This window comes from Lutra lutra, chromosome 5 (assembly GCF_902655055.1).
Source record: "Lutra lutra chromosome 5, mLutLut1.2, whole genome shotgun sequence".
Taxonomy (NCBI): domain Eukaryota; kingdom Metazoa; phylum Chordata; class Mammalia; order Carnivora; family Mustelidae; genus Lutra; species Lutra lutra.
In genome coordinates, this window is record NC_062282.1 from 77,109,546 (window position 1) to 77,136,820 (window position 27,275).

General features: G+C 38.9%; 2 protein-coding genes across 8 annotated transcripts in view; both read right to left on the reverse strand.

Moving 5' to 3' along the window:
* Positions 1–485: 485 nt before the first annotated feature.
* NME5 (NME/NM23 family member 5) lies at positions 486–22,128 on the reverse strand. Of its 6 annotated transcripts, none has more exons than XM_047729246.1 (6): positions 21,989–22,128; positions 20,290–20,464; positions 12,588–12,793; positions 11,590–11,690; positions 5,530–5,648; positions 486–1,043 (listed from the first exon to the last, which is right to left on the reverse strand). In XM_047729246.1, exons 2-6 carry the CDS (start codon positions 20,416–20,418, stop codon positions 963–965), a joined length of 636 nt encoding a protein of 211 aa, XP_047585202.1. In that variant the 5' UTR covers positions 20,419–20,464; positions 21,989–22,128; the 3' UTR covers positions 486–962. The 6 variants fall into 6 exon arrangements, with proteins under 6 accessions (XP_047585202.1, XP_047585200.1, XP_047585204.1 ...); XM_047729244.1 differs by lacking the exon at positions 21,989–22,128 and adding an exon at positions 21,729–21,776; XM_047729248.1 differs by lacking the exon at positions 21,989–22,128 and adding an exon at positions 21,382–21,678.
* BRD8 (bromodomain containing 8) overlaps positions 21,802–27,275 on the reverse strand; it is a 35,209-nt gene continuing 29,735 nt past the window's right edge. For both annotated transcript variants that reach the window (XM_047729240.1, XM_047729239.1), the window contains 4 exons: positions 25,295–25,384; positions 25,129–25,197; positions 23,137–23,314; positions 21,802–22,179 (listed from right to left, as the gene is read on the reverse strand). In XM_047729240.1, the coding sequence (XP_047585196.1) occupies positions 22,129–22,179; positions 23,137–23,314; positions 25,129–25,197; positions 25,295–25,384 (388 nt within the window). In that variant the 3' untranslated portion in view covers positions 21,802–22,128. The remainder of the gene's footprint in view (positions 22,180–23,136; positions 23,315–25,128; positions 25,198–25,294; positions 25,385–27,275) is intronic.

Genomic DNA, 27,275 nt, shown 5'->3' on the forward strand with positions numbered 1-27,275 from the left:
GATGATAAAGATGAAGATGATGATGATAAAGAAGTGGGTTCTAATTTTTTTCTCCTCTCTAAGATACTGAACCTCCCTATACACACTTTTTTAAACTAAACTGTCTGAACTGTGTATTATAAATGCATCTAGATATACAATATATGCTTAGGAAAACATCAAAACTAAAATTCTGTGTCTTGGAGTGCTTGGTTGGCTCATTTCTTCACTCCTTTTGAAGAAAAAAAACTGAAATGGAACACTGTGTGAGACTTGTTTTTAAATTGTAGTGTCTTTTTCTTTTTTCTTTTTTTTTTTTTTAAGATTTTATTTATTTATTTGACAGACAGAGATCACAAGTAGGCAGAGAGGCAGGCAGAGAGAGGAGGAAGCAGGCTCCCTGCTGAGCAGAGAACCCAAGACCCTGAGAATCCCAAGATCCTGAAATCGTGACCTGAGCCGAAGGCAGAGGCTTAACCCTCTGAGCCACCCAGGCGCTCCTATAGTGTCTTTTTCTATATAGTAAACACGCCATCAAATGTGTCTTCAGCTACCCTGTCCTAGTTGCATTTTCAGTGGCCACTACCCTTGCCCGTGTGTCAAGAGGCCCAGGAATTGAAAGCAGGTTTTTCTTGGCACATAGTCTTTTCATCTTCAGTTGTTTCTAACGTGTCTTATATAAATTAATCGTTCTCCTAACTGGATGCCCATTTATGATCACAAAAAAAACATACATTTGTTTCATTAACATTTTAAATACTTCTGGATAAAATCAATTTTCTTATTAGAGAACAAAAATTATACCCTAAAGCTATATTTTACCTTAGGTAATGCTATCTTATGCATAAAACACAGTCATTTGTTTAAAACATCTTTAAAAATAACTCCTTTCGCACATAGTTACTTAAACCCCTTAGGAAGGTTTGTTTTAAAGTAGAAGTATGTCTTTCACAGTAAGATAGTGATTTGTTCTTTGAGGAACTTCAAGGTTCTTCTGCAGACAGATTGTGACACAGCTTGGGCTTGTTGGGATTATTTTTCAGTAGCCAATCAGCTAGCCAAATCTACGGAAAACAGAGAAAAAAACTTGTAATAAACATTTAAATACATATACTATAAATTATAAATATATATTATGAATGACATAAATATACACTGTATATACAAACTCACACTATAAGTAGTATAAATATATATCAATTTAAAACTCAGTTTACAGGGGCGCCTGGGTGGCTCAGTGGGTTAAGCCTCTGCCTTCGGCTCAGGTCATGATCTCAGGGTCCTGGGATCGAGTCCCGCATCGGGCTCTCTGCTCAGCAGGGAGCCTGCTTCCTCCTGTCTCTCTGCCTGCCTCTCTGCCTGCTTGTGATCTCTCTCTGTCAAATAAATAAATAAAAAATAAAATCTTTATAAAAAAAAAAAAAACAAAAAAAAAACTGAAACCCTTGGGGTGCCTGGGTGGCTCAATGGGTTAAAGCCTCTGCCTTCGGCTCAGGTCATGATCCCAGGGTCCTGGAATCGAGCCCAGCATAGGGCTCTCTGCTCAGCGGGGAGCCTACTTCCTCCTCTCTCTCTCTCTCTCTCTCTGCCCGCCTCTCTGCCTACTTGTGATCTCCATCTGACAAATAAATAAACTCTAAAAAACAAAAAACTGAAACACTAAGTTTTACATTATGCAAGATTATCAAGTATAGATCCAAATTGGAAAAGAAGTCAAACTATCTCCTTTTACCGTTGACATGATCCTATTTTAAAGAAAATCCCAAGGAAAGCTATTATAACTAGTTAATTAGGCAAAGTTGTAGGTTAAAAGATTAACATAAAATCCTTTGTGTTTCTAAACCATAAGAGACTCTTAATTTCACAAAACAAACTGAGGGTTGGGGGGAGGGTAGGGAGAGAGTGGTTGGGTTATGGACATTGGGGAAGGTATGTGCTACGGTGAGTGCTGTGAAGTGTGTAAACCTGACGATTCACAGACCTGTACCCCTGGGGCTAATAATACATTACATGTTAAAAAAATACTAAAAAATTTTAAAAAATCTTTTTTTGTTTCTATATATCAGCAATAAACAACCCAAAAGGAAAATAAGAAATCACTTCCATCCCAGTAGCATTAAAAAAAAATTTAGGAGTACATTTAACTAACTTGCATACTGAAAACTATAAAATTTTGCTGAAAGAAATTTAAAGTCCTGAGTAAATGTAAAGATAACCGGTGCTCATGGATACAAAGACTTAATACTATTTTTTTTTCTTTTTTAAAAGATTTTATTTTTTAAGTAATCTCTACACCCAACATGGGGCTCAAACCCACAAACCTGTGATCAAACATTCCATGCTCCACTGACCAAGTCAGGTAGGTACCCTGGAAGACTTAATACTGTTTACATGTCATTACTACCTAAAGTGAGCTACAGATTCAATCCAATCCTTACGAAATTCCCAAAAATGTTTTTGCAAAAATGTTAAAGTCAATCCTCAAACTCATATGGAATATCAAGAGGAGAATTTTCTGATTTTCTTCTTCCTCTTTTTTTTTTTAAGTTTTTCATTTATTTACATAATCTCTACGCCCAAGGTGGGGCTCACACTTATGACCTCAAGATCAAGAGTCGCATGCTCTTCTGACTGAGCCAGCCAGGCACCCCACCTTTTTTTTTTTTTAAAGTAAACTCTACACTCAGTGTGGGGCTTGAAGTTGTGACCTGGAGCTCAAGAGTCACATGTTCCACTGACTGAGACATCCAGGAGTGCCCTCTCATCTATTTTTTTTTTTTAATTTATTTGACAGACAGAGATCACAAATAGGCAGAGAGGCAGGCAGAGAGAGAGAGGAAGAGAAGCAGGCTTCCCGCTGAGCGGAGAGCCCGATGAGGGGCTTGATCCCAGGATCCTGGGATCATGACCTGAGCCAAAGGCAGAGGCTTTACCCCACTGAGCCACCCAGGCGCCCCTCTCTCATCTACTTTTAATCAGAGTATAAAATGGTATAACCACTACAAAATTTGGCAATACTTACCCAAATTTAAATTTTTTTAAAGATTTTTATTTATTTATTTGACAGAGAGAAATCACAAGTAGGCAGAGCAGCAGGCAGAGAGAGAGGAGGAAGCAGGCTCCCTGTTGAGCAGAGAGCCCAATGTGGGCCTCGATCTCAGGACCCTGAGATCATGACCTGAGCAGAAGGCAGAAGCTTAACCCACTGAGCCACCCAGGTGCTCCCTTACCCAAATTTTAAATGCACACATCAAACACATCAAAACATTCTTTTAAAAAAAAACATTATTTTTTACTAGTATTTCCATTTGTAGGAATTTATTCATAGATATATGGTATACAGACATATGAATGAAGATATTCACTGTTGGCAGTTCATAGTAATAAAAGCATAGAAACAACATAAACTACCATCTATATGTGACTAATTAATAAACTGTAAAACATCAGTTCAAGAGAATGCCATGAGCTGTTCTTTTAAAACAGGGCAATTTTGGTTGTGGTGTTAATAATTTATAATATATATTGTATAAATAAGGTAAAAAGAATTAAATGGCATATTTACTAGCTAGCATTTGTAAATGTACATGTTTTTAAGTACAAATATATATGCTTATATATGTACAGATTTTCTCTGCTGAAAGGATATATAGAGACTGCTAAGAGTGAACGACTCCAGGAAGTATAACTGAATGACTGAGGAACAGAAATAAGAATGAGAGTTATTCTTCATGATATATCTTCTTGTAACTTTTGAATTTTATACCATATTTAAATATTGCTTACTAAAAAAACTGTTCTAAATATTATCTACTCAAAAAAATTAATTAGAAAAGAAAGTTAAGGGCAACATTTAAAAAAAAGATTTTATTTATTTATTTGTCAGAGAGATAGAGAGAACACAAGCAGAGGGAGCGGCAGGCAGAGGGAGAAGCAGGTAGATGGAGAAGCAGGCTCCCCACGGAGCAAGGAGCCCGATGTGGGACTTGACCCCAGGGCCCTGGGATCATGACCTGAGCCAAAGGCAGATGCGCAACCGACTGAGCTACCCAGGTGTCCCAAGGGCAACATTTTTTTAGATTTTCATATGTTTTGAATTATAATTCTACCTTTTAAATTTTTTAATTTTTTATTTTATTAAGTAGGCTCCATGCCCAAGCTGAGACTTCAACTCACAACCCTGAGATCAAGTCACATGCTCTAGTAGTAAGCCAGTCAGGCACCCCTGTACTTTTGATCTCTTTCCAAATGATATAATCTCTATGTGAAAAGCCTTATACTCAAAGATGTTTGCTGTTACACTATTTATAATAGCAAACAACTCAAATAGCAAAAGAAGTATGATAAAGGTAATAAATCACTTAACTATTAAAATAATCTCTATAAAATATATATTTATAGTGATATTTATGGGATATATGTTTATATATAGTAATAGAAATAAAAAATAAAATGGAAAAGACAAAATAATAGCAGTTAATATTTGAGCACATATGCACCAGAAACTCTTAAGAATTTTACATGCATTCATATTTCTTGGTGTGTGTTTTTTTAAGTAGGCTCCAGAGGTGTTTGAACTCACAACCCTGAGATGAAGAGCTGAGCTATTATCAAGAGTCAGATGCCTAAACAACAAAGCCACCCAAGTGCCCTCACATACATTTATACATTTAATCCTAACAATATTCCTACTACATAGGCAGGTACTAATCTATTTGCATTTTACTGATGAGAAAAACTCAGAGGTTAGATGTCTGGAGTCAGAGTTGAATCTAGGCAAGATAACTTCAAAGACCATTTTTAGGAAATGGAACCAGGGGTATCTTTTTATCATCTTTATATTTTTCAGTAATATCAGGTTTCCTACTAAGTAAACTATGTTATTGTCACAATGAAAAGGAGTTATTAAAGAAATAATCTGCCTAGGGGCACCTAGTGGCTCAGTCAGTAGAGTATGTGACTCTTTGTCTCAGGGATCATGAGTTCAAACCCTACATTGGCCGTAGAGATTACATAATATATTAAAAAAAAGAAAGAAAGAAAGAAAAAGAAATAACCTTATCTTTTGTTTTTGGTAAAAGTGACAAAGTTAGTAGGAGAGATTAAATCTTTTGTCTTCCAAAGGGGATTCCCTTTCAGAAAGGTAACACAGGCTGGAGATACTATTTTGTCAGGGCTGATATTAAAATAACCTTCCCTGAGGTGACTGGCTGGCTCAGTGGGAAGAATATGCCACTCTCAATCTTGGGGGTTGTGAGTTCAAGCCCCATGGTGGGCATATAGCTTACTTAAAAAAAAAAAATGAATGAAATAACCTTCCTTGATTATCTCTGAGTCTTCAAATGAGTGGGAGTACCTATAAGGAAGAAACAAGGAAGACATTTGGCCCTGGATACCATCCTAGTTCTTCCTACCCAACTATTCTTCCACCTGACTGAGCAATGTTGAAGTATCTAGGGATGTAAATATGTTTTCTGTGAAAAAAATACAATGTTTTAAATATGAAAACTATAGACAATTTCTTTATTAGTGAATAAAAAGATTTCTTACAAAAGGATCTGCTGGTTTCTCCTTACAAAGTGCTGTGAGTCCTTCAAGCAGAGTTGGTATTACATATAAATTTAAATAATCCTTAGCAGCTTGTCCAACTGGAATGGGTTCAATAATCACTGCAAATACAAATGTATTCCCATTAAAACTAACACAAATGATGAAATATAATCATTACAAAGAAAGAAATTTTAGTGGCATGATACTTATAAAGGTTTGTGTCTTTTTAACAAAAGGGAAACAGAACTAGATACATAGCATACACAGTGTGTTCAAAAACACACAAGCACACACAGAGAAATAATAAGACCACATAAGATTGGCAAAAAATATATATCAAAACGCTAAGATTGGGGCGCCTGGATGGCTCAGTGGGTTAAGCCTCTGCCTTCAGCTCCAGTCATGATCTCAGGTCATGATCTCAGGGTCCTGGGATCGAGCCCCACATCGGGGTCTCTGCTTGACAGGGAGCCTGCTTCCCCAACACCACCCACTCCCGCCGCGCCTGCCTCTCTCTCTGCCTACTTGTGATATCTGTCTGTCAAATAAATAAATAAAAGCTTTTTAAAAAAGAAAAAAACAAAAAACAAAAAACCCCGCTAAGGTTGATCATGTATAGGATTCTGATTATGTTTTCTACTACATCCTTGTCTGCATTTGCATTTCCATATTTTTTACAGTAAATATTACAATGGACAATGTCATGAAAAAGAAAAATATGAATAAAGAATTTGAGAGGCAGAGTATAGCCTCCCCATAAGAGACACTTAATCTCAGGAAACAAACTGAGGATTGCTGGGGTGGGGGGAGGAGGATAGGGTGGCTGGGTTACGGACATTGGGGAGAATATGGGCTATGGTGAGCACTGTGAATTTGTAAGACCAATGATTCACAGACCTGTACCCCTGAAACAAATAATATATTATATGTTAATTTAATAAATAAATAAATAAATAAATAAATCTACTTTTAGTGGATCTCTGATCCTTGCCACTTACAATTATATATATATATATATATATATATATATATATATATATATATGAATGAATAACATGTAAAATCTAGGCAATTAATTCATTTCAACAACTAATTCTTCCCGACATAATAGCAGGCACTTTACAAGTGGCATAGATACAACAGTGAATAACACATAGTTCTCGCTCCCTTATAAACTACTGAATATGCACATAAAAACTGTTTTTGTGTACCACATTCCTATTCTTATTTTTCAGGTTTTTAAATAAATTATTTAAGATCGAGGAAAATTTTAGTCTTTTTAGTCTTATTCAAACACTAATGTATGTCAACCAGACTTGCAGTACAACAAAGAATTTATTTATGCCAGGAAGAAAGTATTTTATAATTCATTGGGCTCATAACTCATTCAATGGGCAACTTTTTTTTTTTCCCTTTAAATAGCTTTATTAATGGATGAGTTTTCCAGGGGATAGGGACTGATTTTTGGAAGAAAGAGGCACTTCCATGGAAGGCAGGGAAATAGACCACTTGCTCATGGGACAAGGGGCCCAAGTAGGATAGCAGGAAGAAGGACAAGAGAAGGAGTGAGCGGTACCTAGCTGACAGACTATTTTCATTTTTATATGTCATCAATGGGCAACTTTTGATAAAGATGAGAATGTGAAGCTGCTGGTCTCATGTCTTCAGATTTAAATAATCACTGGCCCAAGGAAAAAGAGGGTGGGAAGACAGATTTCTGTGTGATTAGTGTATGGGCTCAGTCCCATTGAGACAACTAACAATGAGAGAGTCCTTCATCAGGATGCCAGGAAAAGCTAGATGTCTTAAAGGACTTGAGTAAGTTTCCTTTCCTATTAGTCTCATTACAGCACTCTTTTTTGTACTGATCACTGTAATAATTTTGTTTTATTTTGGTTACACAAATATTTGTCATCTGTCTCTTCTACTCTGTAAGTTCCATTAAAGTTAAGACCACACTTACCATATTTACTGTACCCTGGACCCAGGCCCTTTGTAATATTTTAAAATGAAAATCGAGGGGTGTCTGGCTAGCTCAGTTGGAAAAGTGTCTGCCTTCAGCTCAGGTCATGATCCCAGGGTTCTGGAACTAAGCCCCCTGTCAAGCCGTGTTGGGCTCTCCACTTATCAGGGAATCTGCTTCTCTCTCTCCCTCTGCCCCTCCCCTCGCTTGTGCTCTCCCCCTCTCTCAAATAAATACAATCTTTAAAAAAATAAAAATGAGGGCAACCTGGGTGGCTCAGTGGGTTAAAGCCTCTGCCTTCAGCTCGGGTCATGATCCCAGGGTCCTGGAATTGAGCCCCACATTGGCTCTCTGCTCGACAGGGAGCCTGCTTCCCCCTCTCTCTGCCTGCCCTTCTGCCTACTTGTGATCGCTGTCAAATAAATAAATAAAATCTTTAAAAAAAAAAAAAATGAAAATTGATTATTGCCATTCCCATCCTTAAAAAGCTTCATTGGTTCCTCATTGCATTTACAGTCCCACAGGAGTCTATACCATGTAATTTCTACTTACATCTCCAACCTCATATTTATCTTCCCCTGATCTTTGTTTATACAACGTGTCACATTCTCTCTTGCTCATGACTTGAGACATGCTGTTCAATATGCTAGAATGTTCTTCCCTGGATCTCATGTCACTTCGTCAGTTGGGCCTTTCTTATCATAGTTTCTTATAATACCCTAAAATTGCTTTGTATAGCACTTACCACATAGTAACTAATTATACAGTCATTATAACTGTGCAATTATTTGGGTAACTATTGTTTAATGGCTATCTTCTGAACATTAGATGTAAACTCCAAGGGAGAAGGGACCTCATCTATTTTTTGTAATTTTATTAAGAAAATTTATTGAGGCCTATTCACATATAATAAAATTTACCCACTGAAGTATACAATAAATTTTTAGTGTATGTGTGTGTATGTGCAATCCAGTTTTAGAACACTTCACAAGGGAACACAAAATGTTCCCTTGTGCCTATTTGCAATTTCCCATTCCCACCCCAGCCCTTGGCAAGCACTGAGCTTCTATTTCTAAAAATTTGCCTTTCCTGGATATTTCATATAAACAGATCATGTATGTTGTCTTTTGTGCCTGGACTCTTTCAGCATTATGTTTTGAGTTTCGTCCATGTTGTAGCATGTATCAGTAGTTTGTTTTTAAATTGCTGAATAGTATTCTATAGTATGGCTATCCAAAATTTTGTTTAACCATTAATAGATAGTTGAATTGTTTCCACTTTTTGGCTATACTAAATAATGCTGCTATAAACATTCACATGTGTCTTTATGTAGATTTATGTTGTCATTTCTCTTGGATGGGTAAATTCTAAGAGGAGTGGAATTGCAACAGAGTTACATGGTAAGCATATGTTTAACATTCTAAGAAACCACGAACTGTTTTCCAAAGTGGCTTTATCATTTTACAATAATGTGTGAGGATCCCAGTATCTCTTTATCCTTGCCATTGATTATAATCCATTGTAGTGGGTATGCAGTGGTATCTCACTGTGATTTTAATTTGCATTTCCCCAGTGATTATGTTTTAACACTTTTTCATGTGCTCATTAGCCATTTGTGTATCTTTTATGAAATGCTTATTCAAATCTTTTGCCTGGTTTTTAATTGTTTGCCTTTTTTGAATTGAATTAATTATAAGAGTTCTTTATAAATCCTATAAAAGTCCTTTATTTTATATGATTTGCAAATATTTCCTACCAGTCTCTGGCTAATCTTTTCAATATTTTTAATGATGGCTTTTGAAACATAAAAACTTTTAATTTTGATGTAGTCTAACTTACCAATATTATCTTATTCATCATGCTTTTGATATCATATACAAAAACCCTTTGTCCAACTCGAGATCATGAAGATTTTCCATGTTTTCTTCTAGCTATTTTTAGCTCTGATGTTTAGGTCTATGATCCATTGTTGTTATGTTTTGTATGGGGTGTGAAACAAGGATCTGTGTTCTTTCTCTCTTTTTACATGTGGACATTCAGTTGTCCTAGCACCATTTGTTGACAAGACCACCCTTTCCCCATCAAATTGTCTAGGCACTTTTGTTGAAAGTCAACTGACCATAAATGTAAGGATTTATTCCTAGATTCTCAATTGTGTTTCATTGATCTATATGTCTAGTACTATACTGTCTTAATTACTGTGGTCTTATAGTAAATTTTGAAATAAGATTAGTGGAAGTTCTCCAACCTATTTCTTCATTTTAAAAATTGTTTTACCTTGCCTAAATCTTTTGCAATTTCAGATAAATTTTAGAATCAGCTTGCCAACTTCAACATAAAAGAATGTATGGATTTTGATAGGAAGTGCATTAAATTAATTGATCAACTTGGAGAGAACCACCATCGTGACAATACTGACTGTTCTGATCCATCAACATGGGACTGGGACAACTATTTATTTTAGATAGTCTTTCAGTTCTCTCAGTAATGTTTTATGCCTTTCGGTGTATAAGAATTGTACTTCTTGGGGCGCCTGGGTGGCTCAGTGGGTTAAAGCCTCTGCGTTCGGCTCAGGTCATGATCCCAGGGTCCTGGGATGGAGTCCCGCATTGGGCTTTCTGCTCTGCAGGGAGCCTGCTTCCTCCTCTCTCTCTGCCTGCCTCTCTGCCTGCTTGTGATCTGTCAAATAAATAAATAAAATCTTAAAAAAAAAAAAAAACAATCAGGACTTTTAGGGGTGCCTCGGTGGCTCAGTCTGTTAAGCATCTGCCTTCAGCTCAGGTCATGATCTGGGAGTCCTGGGATAAGCCCCACTTTGGCAGGCTTCCCACTCAGCGGGGAGTCTGCTTCTCCCTCTTTCTCTGCTCTTGCTCTCTCTCTGTCCTCTCCTCTCTTCCTCCAGGCTCATGCTCTCTCTCTCTCAATAAATACAATCTTAAAAAAAAAAAAATCAGGACTTTTAAATCTCCAAGACAGATTTCAGTTTTCTTTGAATAAATCATCAGTAAAAAATACTGAAGAATAGGCCTAAATGACTTAAAAAAAAAAATAACAGGCCAAAAAAAAAAAAAAAAATCAAAGCTCCCCAATGCTTTACATCTTTTTCTTTACAACAGAAATCACCAAATTTTCTTCTGGATCTAAAAATATTGATAACAAACTAAAAACCTCAATGCTGTTCCTTACTATGCCCAGTTCTAAAAGGTTTATGACTTTCATAACAGGATGGAAACAAAAAACCAGTTTGAGGGCACCTGGGTGGCTCAGTGGGTTAAGCCTCTGCCTTCAGCTCAGGTCATGATCTCAGGGTCCTGGGATCGAGCCTCGCATCGGGCTCTCTGCTCAGCGGAGAGCCTGCTTCCCCCTTTCTCTCCGCCTGCCTCTCTGCCTCCTTGTGATCTCTGTCAAATAAATAAAATCTTAAAAAAAAAAAAAATAAGGGGCGCCTGGGTGGCTCAGTGGGTTAAGCCGCTGCCTTCGGCTCAGGTCATGATCTCAGGGTCCTGGGATCGAGTCCCGCATCGGGCTCTCTGCTCAGCAGGGAGCCTGCTTCCCTCTCTATCTCTCTCTGCCTGCCTCTCCATCTACTTGTGATCTCTCTGTCAAATAAATAAATAAAATCTTTAAAAAAATAAAAAATAAAAAAATAAAAAACCAGTTTGAGACCTACTAATTTCACAACTGCATAAGCGTTCATTAGGCAAACAGTAAGGTATTAGAAAAAATGGGAAATCTATCATAATTTCCAAGGGAGAGTCTCTTTTTCATGTGTAACAAACTTTACTGGTGCATTAGGGAGCACCTAAGGAATTGCAACAAAGGAGAAGAGAAACCCTAAACATGGCTAGTCGAAGAGAAAAGAAAGAAAAAAGTAAACTCCTCTCAACAGATTCCCTACAGGATACAATTTAATTCTAAGGAAAATAATGAATTTTCCATTCTTGGCCTCAAGTTTGTAAGTAACTGTAACTTCAAAATATGACAAAATATACTGGAGAAAAACCCTGTTATCTTCCTTCCCAGATGCATCACCCAAATAAAAGAAAAAGCAAACAATAGTGAGATGCACTTGACTAAATTACTCATCAGCAACTCACCTTCAGGAAACATGAATCGAATTTCTCTTTCTGCTGCAGCAAAATCATTGCTCCCATGAAGTGCATTCCTTAGGTCATCTGTGCCATAAATTGCCCTTAGACTAAAAGTAAGTTAGAGATGATGACCATCCAGTGTGATATCCTTTCCTTACTCTTTACATATGCATTCTACTTAGGAATTTTACAGAAGCATTGCCACTTCTCACATATGGAGGTTTTAATCTATTTTGAATTTTAAGTTAAATCTACCTAGATGAGGGTCAAATATATTTAAATCTGCAGGAGGATACACCAGGAAATAGGAGTTCTCTGGGTGAAGAAGAGGTATTGTGTTGTGAGAAGTAAAAAGGCAAAGTATATTTAAAAATGCAAGAATTCAATATCCTTGCATTTTCAAACTTTAATGATAATGCTAAAAATCTGCTTCTTTGGCCTTCTATAAACAATATTATTTTAAAAAGCTATGCCAATATTCTTATGAAAAATCCTACTTAGGTGGCAGTTTAATTCAAGGATGAGAAGAATTAGTCTAATCAAATACAAATCAACATTCCCTGAGACCTTTTGGGGTATTTGCTATTAAGATGGACATTTAGGGACGCCTGGGTGGCTCAGTTGGTTGGACGACTGCCTTCGGCTCAGGTCATGATCCTGGAGTCCCAGGATCGAGTCCCGCATCGGGCTCCCGGCTATGCGGGGAGTCTGCTTCTCTCTCTGACCTTCTCCTCGCTCATGCTCTCTCTCACTGTCTCTCTCTCAAATAAATAAATAAAATCTTAAAAAAAAAAAAAAAAGATGGACATTTAAATAGCTAAAATGTAAAACTGACCCCACCCCATCCCAACCAAAAAATACAAAAAGTTGTCTTGGGAAAAATTTCAACAGAAAAGAAATTCCTATTACAATGAAATCACTTTTGTTGTTGCTGTTTTTGTTGTAGTAGTTGTTTTCTTCTCATTTTTATACTTGGATTCCACTTTTCCCCCTAGGAAAATTACCTGTCTGGGTGAGTCTCTTTAGCTACTAAGGTATTACTTGGTCCCAAAAGTTCTTTCCAGTAAGAGATGGCTTTATGTCTAGCTAATATCATGACAACAAGTGGTCCAGAACTCATGTAAGCTGTTAAATTGGGGAAAAACATCTTCCCATACTGTTCCACATAAAAGTTACTACAGTGCTCAGGGCTGAGATGCAGTTTTCTTCTCTATAAGAGAAACAAAGTCAACAAAAGTATTTCAAATAACAGTTCAATAATAACTCATTAAATAATTAATAACTTGAAATTAATACAAATTTGATTATAAATTTGAGATTTTTTTATTATGAAGAAAGGGAGAGATAAAGTTAAAATGTAGACTATATATAAACTTCTCAAAGTTATTTAACCAACTGTCGTGCGCTGTTGATGTGAATATAGACTCATGCACAGCCACTGTGGAAACCAGTATGGAGTTTCATCAAAAAACTAAAAATAGAAATACCACATGATCCAGTAATTCCACTACTGGGTATTTACCCAAAGAAACAAAACCATTAATTCAAAAAGATATATGCACCCCTACATTTATTGTACTATTATTAACAATAGCTGAGGGGTTCCTGGGTGGCTCAGTCATTGAGCATCTGCTTTCAGCTCAGGGCATGATCCTCAGGTCCTGGGATCGAGCCCCATGTTGGGTTCCCTGCTCAGTGGGAGGCCTGCTTCTCCCTCTTCCAATCCCTCTGCTTGTGTTCCCTCTCTCACTGTCTCTCTCTTCTGTCAAATAAATAAATAAATAAAATCTTGAATAAAAAGAAAACCAGTAGCTGAGACATGGAAGCAACCCAAGGATCAATCTACAGATAAGTGGATAAAGATGTGGTATATATAAACACAATGGAATATTACCCAGCCATAGAAAGGAATGAGATTTTGCCATTTGTGACACTATGGACAGACCTAGGGAGCATTACAGTAAATGAAATAAGTCAGACAGAGAAAGACAATTACCATGATTTCACTGATATGTGGAATCTAACAAAACGAATGAACAAACTCTTAAACACAGAGAACAGTTGGCAGAGGGAATGTTAGTAGGAGGCAGGGGTGAAAAGATGAAGGGAATTAAAAGGTAGGAACTTCTACTTACAAAATGAGTAGTAAGTCAGAGAGATGAAAAGTACAGCATAGAGAAAAGAGTTAATAATATTGCAGTAATGTTGGGGCGCCTGGGTGGCTCAGAGGGTTAAAGCCTCTGCCTTCGGCTCAGGTCATGATCTCAGGGTCCTGGGATCAGGCCCCGCATCAGGCTCTCTCCCCAACAGGGAGCCTGCTTCCCCTCTCTCTCTGCCTGCTTCTCTGTCTACTTGTGATCTCTCTGTCAGATAAATAAACAAAATCTTTGAAAAAAAAAATTAAAATTTCATCTATTATAATGTAAGCCTTTATCACATGCCCCTTAACAAGCAAAGGAAGCCACCTGCTACAGATATGCTATCTAATGGAGCATAATTATAAAAATTAAGAGCTCCTCTTAAACTAAAATTGATGAAGGGTACCTGGGTGGCTCAGTCCGTTAAGTGTGTGACTTCATCTCTAATCATGATCTCAGAGTCCTGGCATCAAGTTCCCCCCACTCTGGCAGGGGTGGGGGTGAGGGTTGACGCTCAGCAGAAAGTCTGCTTCCCCCAACCCCACTCATTCTGTATCCCTCTCTCTCTCAAATAAATAAAATCTTTTAAAAAATTGATAATGAATCGGTAATTCCATTGTTTACTTTAAAATTAGGTCGGGGCTCCTAGCTGGTTTGGTTAGTAGAGCATGCAACTCTTGGTCTCTAGGTTGTGAGTTTGAGCCCCATGCTGGGGCTGAAGATTGATTAAAAATAATATCTTTTTTTTTTTTTTTAAGATTTTATTTATTTGTCAGAGAGAGGGAGCGAAAGCATGCGCACAAGCAGGGGGAGCGGCAGGCGGAGGAAGAAGAAGGCTCCCCACTGAGCAAGGAGCTTGAGCTCGCCCTTGATGTGGGACTCCATCCCAGGACCCTGGATGAAGGCAGAAGCTTAACCCACTGAGCTATCCAGGCATCCCTAAAAATAAAATCTTTTAAAAAATTAGATCAGGTAAAATTTTTTGGAATTCAGGTGAATATTTTCACAAAGCTAAGCTGTATTAAATAGTATCAGAAAGGCGACCATTAGTTTGTAACAAAGGAAATACTGCCACCTATTGAAAGGATTTTTCAGGTCTTCCCTAGACGCAACAAGAAAGCCTAAGGTTCAATGGACTTCCAACTACAAAAAGCCTATTTTAAAAGTATATGATACAAAGAATATTGTACAATTCCACTTACATGAGAAATCTGGAATAGTTAAAGTCAGAAAGACAGAAAAAGCAGAATAGTGGTTACCAGAGACTGGGAAGAGGGGTAAACAGTGAGTAGTAAGTACAGAGTTTCAGTTCCAGATGATGAAAAAGTTCTAGAGATGGATGATGGTGATGGCTGCACAATAAAGGGAATGTACTTAATACTGTTCAACTATACCCTTAAAAATGGTAAAATTTATGTTGTGTATATTTTTATCACAATTAAAACAAAAAAGAAGCATGCAATATACCAAAGCTTTCTTTGGTACGAAATTTACTGCTGACGTGGAAAAGTGTTAAGCATTAGTATTTTTTTTTTAAGATTTTATTTATTTATTTGACAGACAGAGATCACAAGTAGGCAGAGAGGCAGGCAGAGACAGAGGAGGAAGCAGGCTCCCTGCTGAGCAGAGAGCCTGATGCAGGGCTCGATCCCAGGACTCTGGGATCATGACCTGAGCTGAAGACAGAGGATTTAACCCACTGAGCCACCCAGGTGCCCCTAAACATTACTATTTATGCTAATTAACATTCGAGGACCAGCTACTGCAAAACAGGTGCTTTGTATCTGTTCTTATACTGAAATTCATATAATCAAGAAAAAGAAATTTGAGAAGTTACAAAACCATCTGATTTAGTATAATCCTATTTTTCTATTATTTAAAATTAAGATGTGTCAGTATTTGTGATTCTTAGACATATTTAACATGAACTACTTAAGGTTTTCACTAATTATTTTAAAAAGATGGACTTCTAAAAAAATTTAAATAGAATAGCTTTATCTTATTTGTATACTTCACTGTTTTTTTCCCCAAATGTAATGGGTAGTATACTTACAGGGATAAAAAATTCAAAGCACTATAAAAAAAGTATATACTGAGGGGGCGCCTAGGTGGTTCAGTGGGTTGGGCCTCTGCCTTCGGCTCAGGTTGTGATCTCAGGGTCCTGGGATGGAGCCCCGAATGGGGTGCTCTGCTCAGCGGGGAGTCTGCTTCCCCTCTATATCTCTGCCTACTTGTGATCTCTGTCAAATAAATAAATAAAATCTTTTTTTTTTTAAGTATATACTGAACAATTACATTCCTATCCCTGTCCTAATCCACCCTGATTTTCCTTGCTCTCCAATAGGCAATCATTTTTTAATCTCCCAGTGTTTCATTTTGCAAATATTAGCAAACATGAATATGAATATGTTACTTTTCTCTATCATAAAAGATTACTGTACACAGCTCTGTCACCTTTTTTCCCCATAACAGGACATGGAGAGGTTCCTCTTTTTTCCTTTTACAATTAGTTGCAGAGTATTCAATTTATGGCTTCATCAGTCTATTTAACTAATCCTTTTTTTAAGGTTTTTAAAAAATATATTTATGTATTTATTTTTGTGAGAGGGAGAGAGACCACAAGCAGGGGGAGAGGCAGACAGAGGGAGAAACAGGCTTCTTGCTCGGCAAGGAGTCACATGTGGAACTTGATCCCAGGACCTCACCATCATGACCCAAGCTGAAGCTTAACTGACTGAGCTACCCAGGTATCCCAAGATTTTTTTTCAAGTAATCTTTGCACCCGAGATGGGACTTGAACTTACAACCCCAAGATCAAGAGATACATGCTCTACCAACTGAGCCATCCAGGAGTCATTATTCAACCAATCTCTGAATGCTAGGTTGTTTTCAATCTTTTGCTCAAAAATGAATAATGCAGGGCACCTGGGTGGCTCAGTGGGTTAAAGCCTCTGCCTTCGGCTTGGGTCATGATCCCAGGGTCCTGGGATTGAGCCCCACATTGGGCTCTCTGCTCTGTGGGGAGCCTGCTTCCTCCTCTCTCTCTCTCTCTGCCTGCCTCTCTGCCTACGTGTGATCTCTGTCTGTCAAATAAATAAATAAAATCTTTAAAAAAAATGAATAATGCTCTGGGTGATAGACATTAAGAAGGGCATGTGATATAATGAACACTGGGTATTACATAAAAGGGATGAATCACTGACCTCTACCTCCTCTGAAACCAATAATACATTCTATTTAATTAATTGAATTTAAATTTTTAAAAGTGGGAAAAAATAATCTGTGCAAAAAATAAAAAGTGCAAAAAATAATCTGTATATATGACACTTCATATTAATACATGGGTCACAGGAGGAATTCCATCATTAGAATTGCTGAGTCAGGGGCACCTGGGTGGCTCAGTGGGTTAAAGCTTCTGCCTTTGGCTCAGGTCATGATCCCAGAGTCCTGTGATCAAGCCCACATCGGGATCTCTGCTCAGCAGGGAGCCTGCTTCCCCCACCCCCCTCTCTGCCTGCCTCTCTGCCTACTTGTGATCTCTGACAAATAAATAAAATCTTAAAAAAAAATTGCTGAGTCAAAGGGTAGATGCATTTATAATACTGTTTCATAACTGCAAGATTCCCTTCCATAGGGGTCTACCTTTATGATTTTGCTAGATGGTATTTTAGTGTGGTTTTTTTTTTTTTTTTTTTTACGATTTTATGTTTAAGAAATCTCTACACCAAATGTGGGGCTTGAACTCACAACCCTAAGATCAGAAATTGCATGCTCTACCACCAGAGCCAGCCAGGCATCCCTCAGTGTTGTTTTATTTTTTTTAATTTTTCTTTCTTTTTCTTTTTTTTTTTTTAAGATAGATGTATGTATGTATGTATGTATGTATTTCTATGACAGAGACAGACAGACAGAGAGGGATTATATGACAGAGAAAGACAGAGAGAGAAGGAACACAAGCAGGCCTCCCCCTCAGCTGGGAGGGAGTCCAATGGGGGATGGGGGAAGGTAATCCCAGGACCCTGGGATCATGACCCCAGCCAAAGACAGATGCCCTACCAACTGTGCCACCCAAGCAACCCTGTTCTACCCATTTTCAATGGATTTTTAAAATCTTTTCCTAGGAACTCTTATATATTTAAAGGAGATTAGCCCTTTGTGTTATGAATTGAGAATCTTTTTTTCCATGTTTGTCATGTGCTTTCACATTTTGACTTTATGATGTTTACTTGGCTATGCTAAGTTTTTTATGTTTATAGACTTGTCAATCTTTTCTTTTATGGCTCCCAGATGATAAGTCATAGTAAAAAACAGCTGTCCCACGCCAAGAATAAAAGAAATTCATGCATCTTTTCTTCTAGAATTTATATCATTTTTTTCCTTTTTTTAAAGTATTAAATATTTTATTTATTTATTTGTCAGAGCAAGAGAGAGCGTGTGAGCGCACAAGCAGGCAGAGTGGCAGGCAGAGGCAGAGAGAGAAGCAGGCTCCCTGCCCAGCAAGGAGCCCAATGCGGGCCTTGATCCCAGGACCCTGGGATCATGACCTGAGCAGAAGGCAGAGGCTTAACCAACTGAGCCACCCAGGTGCCCCTAGAATTTATATCATTTAATTTAAGAATATTTAAATCTTAGATCTATTTGGAGTTTACCCTGATTAAGGGTAAAAATCCTAGCAATATTAATTAAAGGGGCACCTGGGTGGCTCAATTGGTTAGGCATCTGCCTTCGGTTCAGGTCATGATCCCACGGTCCTGGGGCTCTAGCCTCGAATTGAATCTGGCTCCCTGCTCAGCGGGAAGTCTGCTTCTCCCTCTCCCACTTCCCTGCTTGTGTTCCCTCTCTCGCTGTCTCTCTCCCTCTGTCAAATAAATAAATATAATCTTTTTAAAAACTTATTAAAAAGTTCTTTATCTGAGTCTTTAAAATATTTTCATTATACATTCCTGCACTACTTCCTCACACTTTCTTATTATCATTCTTATTCTGAGCCTTTACCTATCCTTCTAAGTTCAGCTGAAATCCCTTATTTTTCCCGAAGACTGAAGTTTTTTTTTTCTTTTTCTTTATTTTTGAGAGAGAGGGAGAGGGAGAGAGGGAGAGAGAAAATGTGAGCAGGAGGGAGGGGCAGAGGGAGAAGGAGAAGCAGACTCCCTGCTGAGCAGGGAGCCCAATTCTGAACTTCATCCCAGGACCCTGAGACCATGATACTTAACCAACTGACCCACCCAGGCACCCCCCTGTTTTCTTGTTAAAAACACTGACAAAATAGACAATATGACACTATACAAATATAAGAATGGAAAAACCTATAATTTCAAATAGGGATGTACAAAAAGTATTCAAAATATTTCATTCTATTTGATAATCTTTAACAAGGCTCTTTTTACATACATTTTCAAACCTCTACCAACTGCAGAATAAGGCTTTAAAACATTAAATGTTTTTAGTAATTGAAAAATAATACCAACAGTCTAAAGTCCATCAATTGAGGAACAAGTAAATAAATTGTCATTCATTCAGAGGGAAATATTACACAGAACTGAAGAAGAATGAGAGCGATTCAGCCATACATACTAACATGGAATGCTATCAGAGCAACTCTGTAAAGAAGTCAAGGGAAGAGGACTGTCCTGTTTCATGGGGGAGGAAATGTTTGTAAATGCTTAGAAAAATCCTGCAAAGGGGCGCCTGGGTGGCTCAGTGGGTTAAAGACTCTGCCTTCGGCCTGGGTCATGATCCCAGGGTCCTGGGATCAAGCGCCCGCATCAGGCTCTCTGCTCAGTAGGGAGCCTGCTTCCCCCGCCGCCCCCCCCCCGCCCCGCCTGCCTCTCTGCCTACTTGTGATCTCTGTCTGTCAAGTAAATAAATAAAATCTTTAAAAAAAAATCCTGCAAGGACAGAAAGCAGTAAGAAGATGTCTTTCCTTAGAGACTGAGACTTGGGTATTAGTGCAGAGGGGGAAAAGGAATTTTAATTCTCATTTTATATCCTTTTGAAGTATGAAAAAAATTAAAACTAACACATATAACTTTTACACTTAAAAGTTAAAATAAGGGATGCCTGGGTGGCTCATTGGGTTAAGCAGCTGCCTTCGGCTCAGGTCATGATCGTGGGGTCCTGGGATAGAGTCCTACATCTGGCTCCCTATTCTGCAGGAAGCCTGCTTCCTGAGCCTGCTTCCTGTCTGCTGCTCACCCTGCTTGTTCTCACCCTGACACATAAATAAAATCTTAAAAAATAAATACATAAAGTTAAAATAAACCTAAGTTTAGCACTAAGTACTAAGACACTAAATAGGTTAACATATTTAAGCATTTAAAAAAATTTTTTTAAAGATATTTATTTGACAGAGACAATGAGAGAGAGAACACAAGCAGGGGGAGTGGGAAAGGGAGAAGCAGGCTCCCTGCTCAGCAGGGAACCCCAATGCAGCCAGATCCCAAGACCTGGGATCACTACCTGAGCCTAAGGCAGATGCCCAACCACTAAACCACCCAAGCGTCCCCATTTTTTTTTTCTTAATGAGCAAAGAGAGAAAAAGAAACATGATCATCATGCCCTGAGTTACCTGAACAATGGTGAATCCAGATCTGAGAATGATATCTTGTATCTCCTCCTCTTTGTCCACAATATCCGGTTTGATAATAGCCAGAGTTTTTTCTACATATATCTGAGGTGGTGGCATTGACATCTCCATTCTGCCTTTTCAGGGTACAATTTAGGAGATTCTCCACAGGTATCAACTGCAACGACATGCATCATCCCAACCCAAATTTAATGTAACTGTGATTAAGAATAATATTACTAGGCGCTTGGGGCCCCTGGGTGGCTCAGTGGGTTAAAGCCTCTGCCTTCGGCTCAGGTCGTGATCATGGAGTCCTGGGATGGAGCCCTGCGTTGGGCTCTCTGCTCAGCGGGGAGCCTGGTTTCCCCTTTCTCTCTCTGCCTGCCTCTCTACCTACTTGTGATCTCTGTCAAATGAATAAATAAAATATTTTTAAAAATATATATTACTAGGCGCTTGATGTTATTAATTTATAGTTACAAACTGCCGAATCTTTTTCTATGAGCAGTGTCTCAATAATAACATGTCTGAGCGCCTGGCTGGCTCAGTCCAAGGAGCACGTGACTCGATCTCTGGGTCTCCTGGGTTCCAGCCCCAGGTTAGGTGTTAGGTTCATAAATGAACTTTAAGAACAACATAATTTCTACTCTATGTTTTTTTTTTTTTTTCTTAAGATTTTTATTTATTTGCCAGAGAGAGAGACAGTGAGACACGGAACACAAGCATGGGTGTGGGAGAAGAAGCTGGACTCTCCCCTGAGCAGGGAGCCTGGGATCGTGACCTGAACCGAAGGCAGATGCTTAAGGACTGAGCCACTCAGGCGCCCCTCTACTCTACCTCTTAATTCGTGCCCTTGGTTTTCCTAAGCGCTTTCATTGAGGTCCAGAGGCCAAGCGGTAGTCTGAAGGCCTTGAAGACCGGGTGGGCCTCTCTGCAGCAACTCTCCACCCAGGGCAGGTAAGCCGCCTCCGGTCCCCGCCCCTCCTGGAAGTCCACACACCGGATCCGGCCTGTTTAGAAAGCAGGAACCCCAGGTCCCAGGGCCTTTCCAGGCCCACTCGAAGTCCCGAGTACAGCCCTCATTTGCGCACTCACCCTCAAACCAACTCCTGCCCGGCTACCGCCGCTTGTTGCTAGGAAACCCAAAGCACAGTTCAGGGACGGCGGCTGCAGAGGGCCAATCCCAGCACAGTGTGTCACAGACTCTGGGTGGTTCTTTTTAATCAAGGGAAGGAGCAAGCCTACACCTGTCTTTATTCCTCCTGCCAATCTTCGAGCACTAGACATTTTCCAACATTTTCCTCATCTTATTTCACCCTCCTAGCCATTTAAAGGACGCTTCAATTATATCTTTATAAATAATGAGAAAATTGTAGACATTCTCCCCTCATCCCCCACCATCCCGTTTCAGATAGCATATATAAGAAACCCACATCAAATACCTTACGGTCATTACACCAGATGTTGTCCCCTTTATTCCCAGATTCTGTAATCATTAAAAAAGCAATCTTCAACTTGTGAAATAACATTTATTTATAGAACAGTTATAAGAGGCTTAATTTAGTTACATCTAAATCAAGCCTTCGGAACAAAGAAGTGAGCAACATTTATGGCATAACCCCAGACCTCAGCTTTCCCTGTTTTATATTATGTCCACAGACACCTTTGACTCCTTGGTTGTGAGTTAACACATTTTTCTTACTAGAAAAGCAACAGAAAACTGGTAAACAAGTACTGGGATCTTCTCTGAGCCTCAGTAAAAGGTCCCAAATCCAGAAAAGTTCAGGACAGCAGCTCCTGGTTATCCAGACGTTTTCCATCATCCACATAGCTGGCTGGTTCTTATTCCAAACTATTTAAATCTCTTCTTTTGTCTAACCAAATACTCAGCACCTACAGAATCAAGGCAGATAGCAAGCTATGAATCTTAAAAACTATAGAGATTTTTTTTTTAATTTAATTATTTGAGAGAGAGAGAGAGAGAGCATGAGAGAGAGCATGAGAGGAGAGAGGTCAGTGGGAGAAGCAGACTCCCTGCTGAGCAGGGAGCCCGATGTGGGACTCGATCCCGGGATTCCAGAATCATGACCTGAGCTGAAGGCAGTTGCCCAACCAACTGAGCCACCCAGGCGCCCCAAAACTATAGAGATTTGAACGCAATTTTCTTTTTCTGCAATGAGGTTTGACTATGCTTTTTTTCCTTTTAAATATGCTCCTTCCCAGAAAAGAAACTCCCAAATGTCATCTTCTGCCTACCATGTCTTACCCCTGTAGATGGGACAGTGTGAACATACATTAATATCAACAGGTATAGCTTTGGTCTGCATGTTTAACCCTCTGACTTGAGGCCCTGGAAACAGGAGCTCCAGTTACTTATCTATCCCCATCTCTCTTGAGACTCCTCCACTGCTGCCTATCTTCCTATACTAGTTTACTTCACTATCTATGAAAGCTGGTCCTACAGAGGCTTAGAGTTTTCCAAAGCAGTAGGTACAATGTCAATACTTGAGGGCCTTTAACCATGTCTAAACATAAACTCTGAGGGCACCTGGGTGGCTCAGTGGGTTAAGCCTCTGCCTTCGGCTCAGGTCATGATCTCAAGGTCCTGGGATCTAGCCCCGCCTTGGGTTCTCTGCTCAGCAGGGAGCCTGCATCCCCCTCTCTCTGCCTGCCTCTCTGCCTACTTGTGATTTCTGTCAAATAAATAAAGAAAATATTTTAAAAAACAAAACAAAACATAAACTCTGAGAAAACAAGGTCACCTTAACATCACTCTTATTCTCACAGACTTTCTGAAATCAGATTCCAGAGGTTGTACTCCTTTTTCTTACAGCTCGCTACATATAGTACCTGAATCTGCTCTAAGACTTCTCGCTGCATCTCCACAGCCATATGGTACACATGATGATCAGAATCATTGTACATCACAGCATTCTGGAACATCAGCATCAGGTCCCGCTGGAACTGAGCCATGGTGCGAATCCGTCCCTTAGACAGATTCCTTTTCAGGCTAGTTAGGTCCATGGGTCTGCAGATGGCCAAGAGAAACCAAAGGAAATCAAAACCTTTATGTGGGACCTAACATGCTCTCTTAGAGAACCAGCTCTTAATTCCCATCAAATAATAAAACAGCAACAGCAGCTAACATTTGATTTTTTACAACAGGCCAAGTGCTTACCTTGCCAAGTACAAGGTACTTTGTATATTAATTCACTTGACCCTCTCAGTAAACTTATAAAAGCTAGGTACCTTATTATCACCAACTGGCAGTGGGGAACCAATGCTAAAGAGGTTAAGTACTTGCTCAAAGTCACACAGCTTGGATTCCAATTTAGAAGCAGCCTGACTCCAGAGGCCACTATACTCTACCCCTGTAGGAGGGGAACTGGCCCCACATACCAAAGTTGTAAGGAGACCCATGATTAGTCTGTCACAGAGGAGTTACTGACTATTCAATGTGTAGTCCTATACAAGTTGTTTAATCTGCTGCTCTTACTATATACTCAAAAGCTAAGAATTTTTTTCTTCTTTTGTGGAAAAGAGTGTGAATCAAGTGAATGTTTAGATAAATAACTAATGAGACAGAGAGAGACAGTAGATAAGGGAAGACATAACAGTGTAGAAAGAGGACTGAACTAGGAGGTTAAGAATCTAGGGTTTAGTTCTAGCTCTGCTATTTACTGTTGATCACCCAAAGTCATGAGCACCTCTGAGCCTTACTTTCCTCACGTATAGAATGAAAGAGTCTGTGTCCAAAGGTGCTTTCCTGATCTTTTATACTCCATTAAAACACTGGTTTATGACAGCATTTTTAATGAATTATGCTATAAAAATCCAAAATAGTGCTATCAATGTTTATAATAGCCATTTGTATTACCATCTTTGCCTTAGCATACTTATAACGGCTTGGTGAATATAGTGTTCTTTTTAAAGCTTTGGTCCAAAAGAAAGTACCAAAAGCTATCAAAGGCTTTGGTATGGAAGATTACAATGAATGGATGTTACTTAAAAATTAATACTAGGGGCGCCTGGGTGGCTCAGTGGGTTAAGCCGCTGCCTTCGGCTCAGGTCATGATCTCAGGGTCCTGGGATCGAGTCCCACGTCGGGCTCTCTGCTCAGCGGGGAGCCTGCTTCCCTCTCTCTCTCTCTGCCTGCCTCTCCGTCTACTTGTGATCTCTCTCTCTGTCAAATAAATAAATAAAATATTTAATAAAAAAAAATCAATACTAAGGGGCGCCTGGGTGGCTCAGTGGGTTAAAGCCTCTGCCTTCGGCTCAGGTCATGATCTCAGGGTCCTGGGATCAAGCCCCATGTCGGGCTCTCTGCTCAGCAGGGAGCCTGCTTCCCCCTCTCTCTCTGCCTGCCTCTCTGTGTACTTGTGATCTCTCTCTCTCTCTCTGTCAAATAAATAAATAAAATCTTTTTTAAAAAAATCAATACTAAAAAAGAAAAAAGCCTATTATTTTCCTTTTGTTCCCTGCATTCTTTCTCAAATGAAGACCAAGCTTACGCTTACTTTACAAACGTGTTCAGATATAAAATATATCTTGAGTTTGTAAGTAATCTAAATGAAATAAAGAAATGATCAGGGTACCTAGCTGACTCAATTGGTGGAGCATGTGACTCTTGATCTTGGGGTTGTGAGTTTGAGCCTTATGTTGGTGTAGAGATTACTTAAAAATAAAATCTAAAGAAAGGAAGGAAGGGAGGGAGGGAGAGAGGGAGGGAGGGAGGGAGGGAGGGAGGGAGGAAGAAAGAAAGAAGGATGGATGGATCAGAAATAAAGTTTGAAAAGACAGATATAGAAGCAACCAACTGTTCTTGACCCCTTTTCCACTGACCTTTTCACCACATCCTTGTATCCTGGGGCCTGCCTTTCTGACACAGGCTTCAGAAAAGGACTGCTGAACCTGTTAAGGGACAAACTCTGAGAGAATGAAGAAACTCTGGAAAGTCATTCAAATGAGAAGAGTGACTGTGAAGGCCAAGAGTGGCTTGGAGACCTACCTATGACTGGCAATCATCTTCCAGACTGGCAGGAGAGTCTTCTTAAATAACAAGTGATCCTGAACAGGGTCACTCTGGCCTATATCAGACCTATATGATAAAACAGGACAGAAAGGAAACAGTAACTTCACATATGGTATTCTGTCTCTCCCAGGTAGGTAAAGAGATTTCCTCATTATATAGTGCTCCTACTTAATATGGGAAGGAACTAACACCAGAAATTAAAACATATTTAATCCTTCCATAAGAGAACCCAAACACTACACATATTCTCTTACCGGTCACTATTACCTAATGAAACAGTTATTTTCTACTATCAATCTACAGTTGCTTCTGTCTTTTGGACTCTTGCTGATTTGCTCTTCAGCACTTGTGACTCTAAAAAACTGGTGTATGAGGTAGTCTTTGTTCACTGATGCTCCCCAAGTGCATGGTACATAGTAAGTGCTCACATATTTCATAGTATTAAGTATTTCGGAAATGAATCTGGTCCTATGTTTATGCAGAAACATGCCACAGTAATAAGTATTTCTCTACATTTCCTGAGAAGGAAATACTTGGTTATACATCTTAGGGAATTCCCTTATGTTTCATCTGAATTCTATACAATTTACATATTTCTCCTTTTCACTAACAAAATACCTAAAAAAAATTCATTTTTCCTCATGGCCCTTCCTTCTCTGGGCTAAATGGTCTAGTTATTTTTTCTTCCAGATGCTACTGTCCAATGTTTTATTTCATCTTATAATCTTCCCAGTTGACAAGTTTTCTCTTTATTCCAAAGTTTAACATTACGTTATACTTCCTACTTAATATATTGCATTAATCTCTCAAAATGGGTTCTTCTTACACCTAAAGTTTCACACCCTCTTTGTGTTTTATATACCATACAGTGTGTGTCCATTCAAGCACAACTCACATCTCATTTTATCTTTCTCCAAGTTGAACAATTCCAAACAACTATCCAGTTTCAGGATATGGTATCTCATCTGCATCTAAATTATATACACAAAAATCAACTGTCCTTAAATCCAGAACCCTATCAGAACAAGGCATTTAAAGACCAAAACAAACCTCTTCCTTTATTTCTGGTCAGTTGACCAGAATGAATAACAGTTCCTTGGTACCAGGGCATTTTTGTTCATATATCCACACAAACGGTATTAAGTTTCCATTATATGAAAGGTACTGCCTTAGGTTTTGTAACCTCATAATTTATCACCTTTGCAATGTTTTAAGAAATAATCCCTAGCTTACCTTTATTTCCACCTATTTGGAAATGCCATGTCAGGAAACAAGTAAAAACATGGGAACAGAAAGCACCTGCAGGCTTAGAGTGGTGCTCCACAGGTTCTACTTCTATTTTTTCCTGAGAGTACCAATTAAGGGGAACCAAGAAAAGAGGAGCCTGGAGAACGTCTATCTTTCAAAGTAGTTTTAAGCTTGCCTGATTGTAACACAAAATCTCAGCTTTTTATTTCCCTTAAGTCATCTGGCCAAGGAGACTCAATTACTATTATCTATTGTTTTCTAATATTCCATGTTTATCCTAAATCCTAAAATAAGAACGTGGATTTTGCCATTCAAGGTACTAAAATGTCATGAGATAAAATGTCCCAGATTAGAGATTTCCCGTTTTCTGGAAAGTCATCATATATGCCCTCTGTTCATACTTACACAGGACGTTACAGAAAAGCAAAGGAAGCAATTCTTCAACAACGTAGGTATTAAGCTGTGTTCTACTTGCATAACAGAATTTTGAAATCTGCTATTTAAAAAAACAACACTTCATGCTATCTTCTCTCAGTATATAGATACAAGACCAGGCCCAGAAAAGGAACTATTTATTACCATAACAAAAACTTTTTTTTTCTGATTTAAAAAAGAAATTCCTGGCGCCTGGGTGGCTCAGTGGGTTAAGCCTCTGCCTTCGGCTCAGGTCATAATCTCAGGGTCCTGGGATGGAGTCCCACATCAGGCT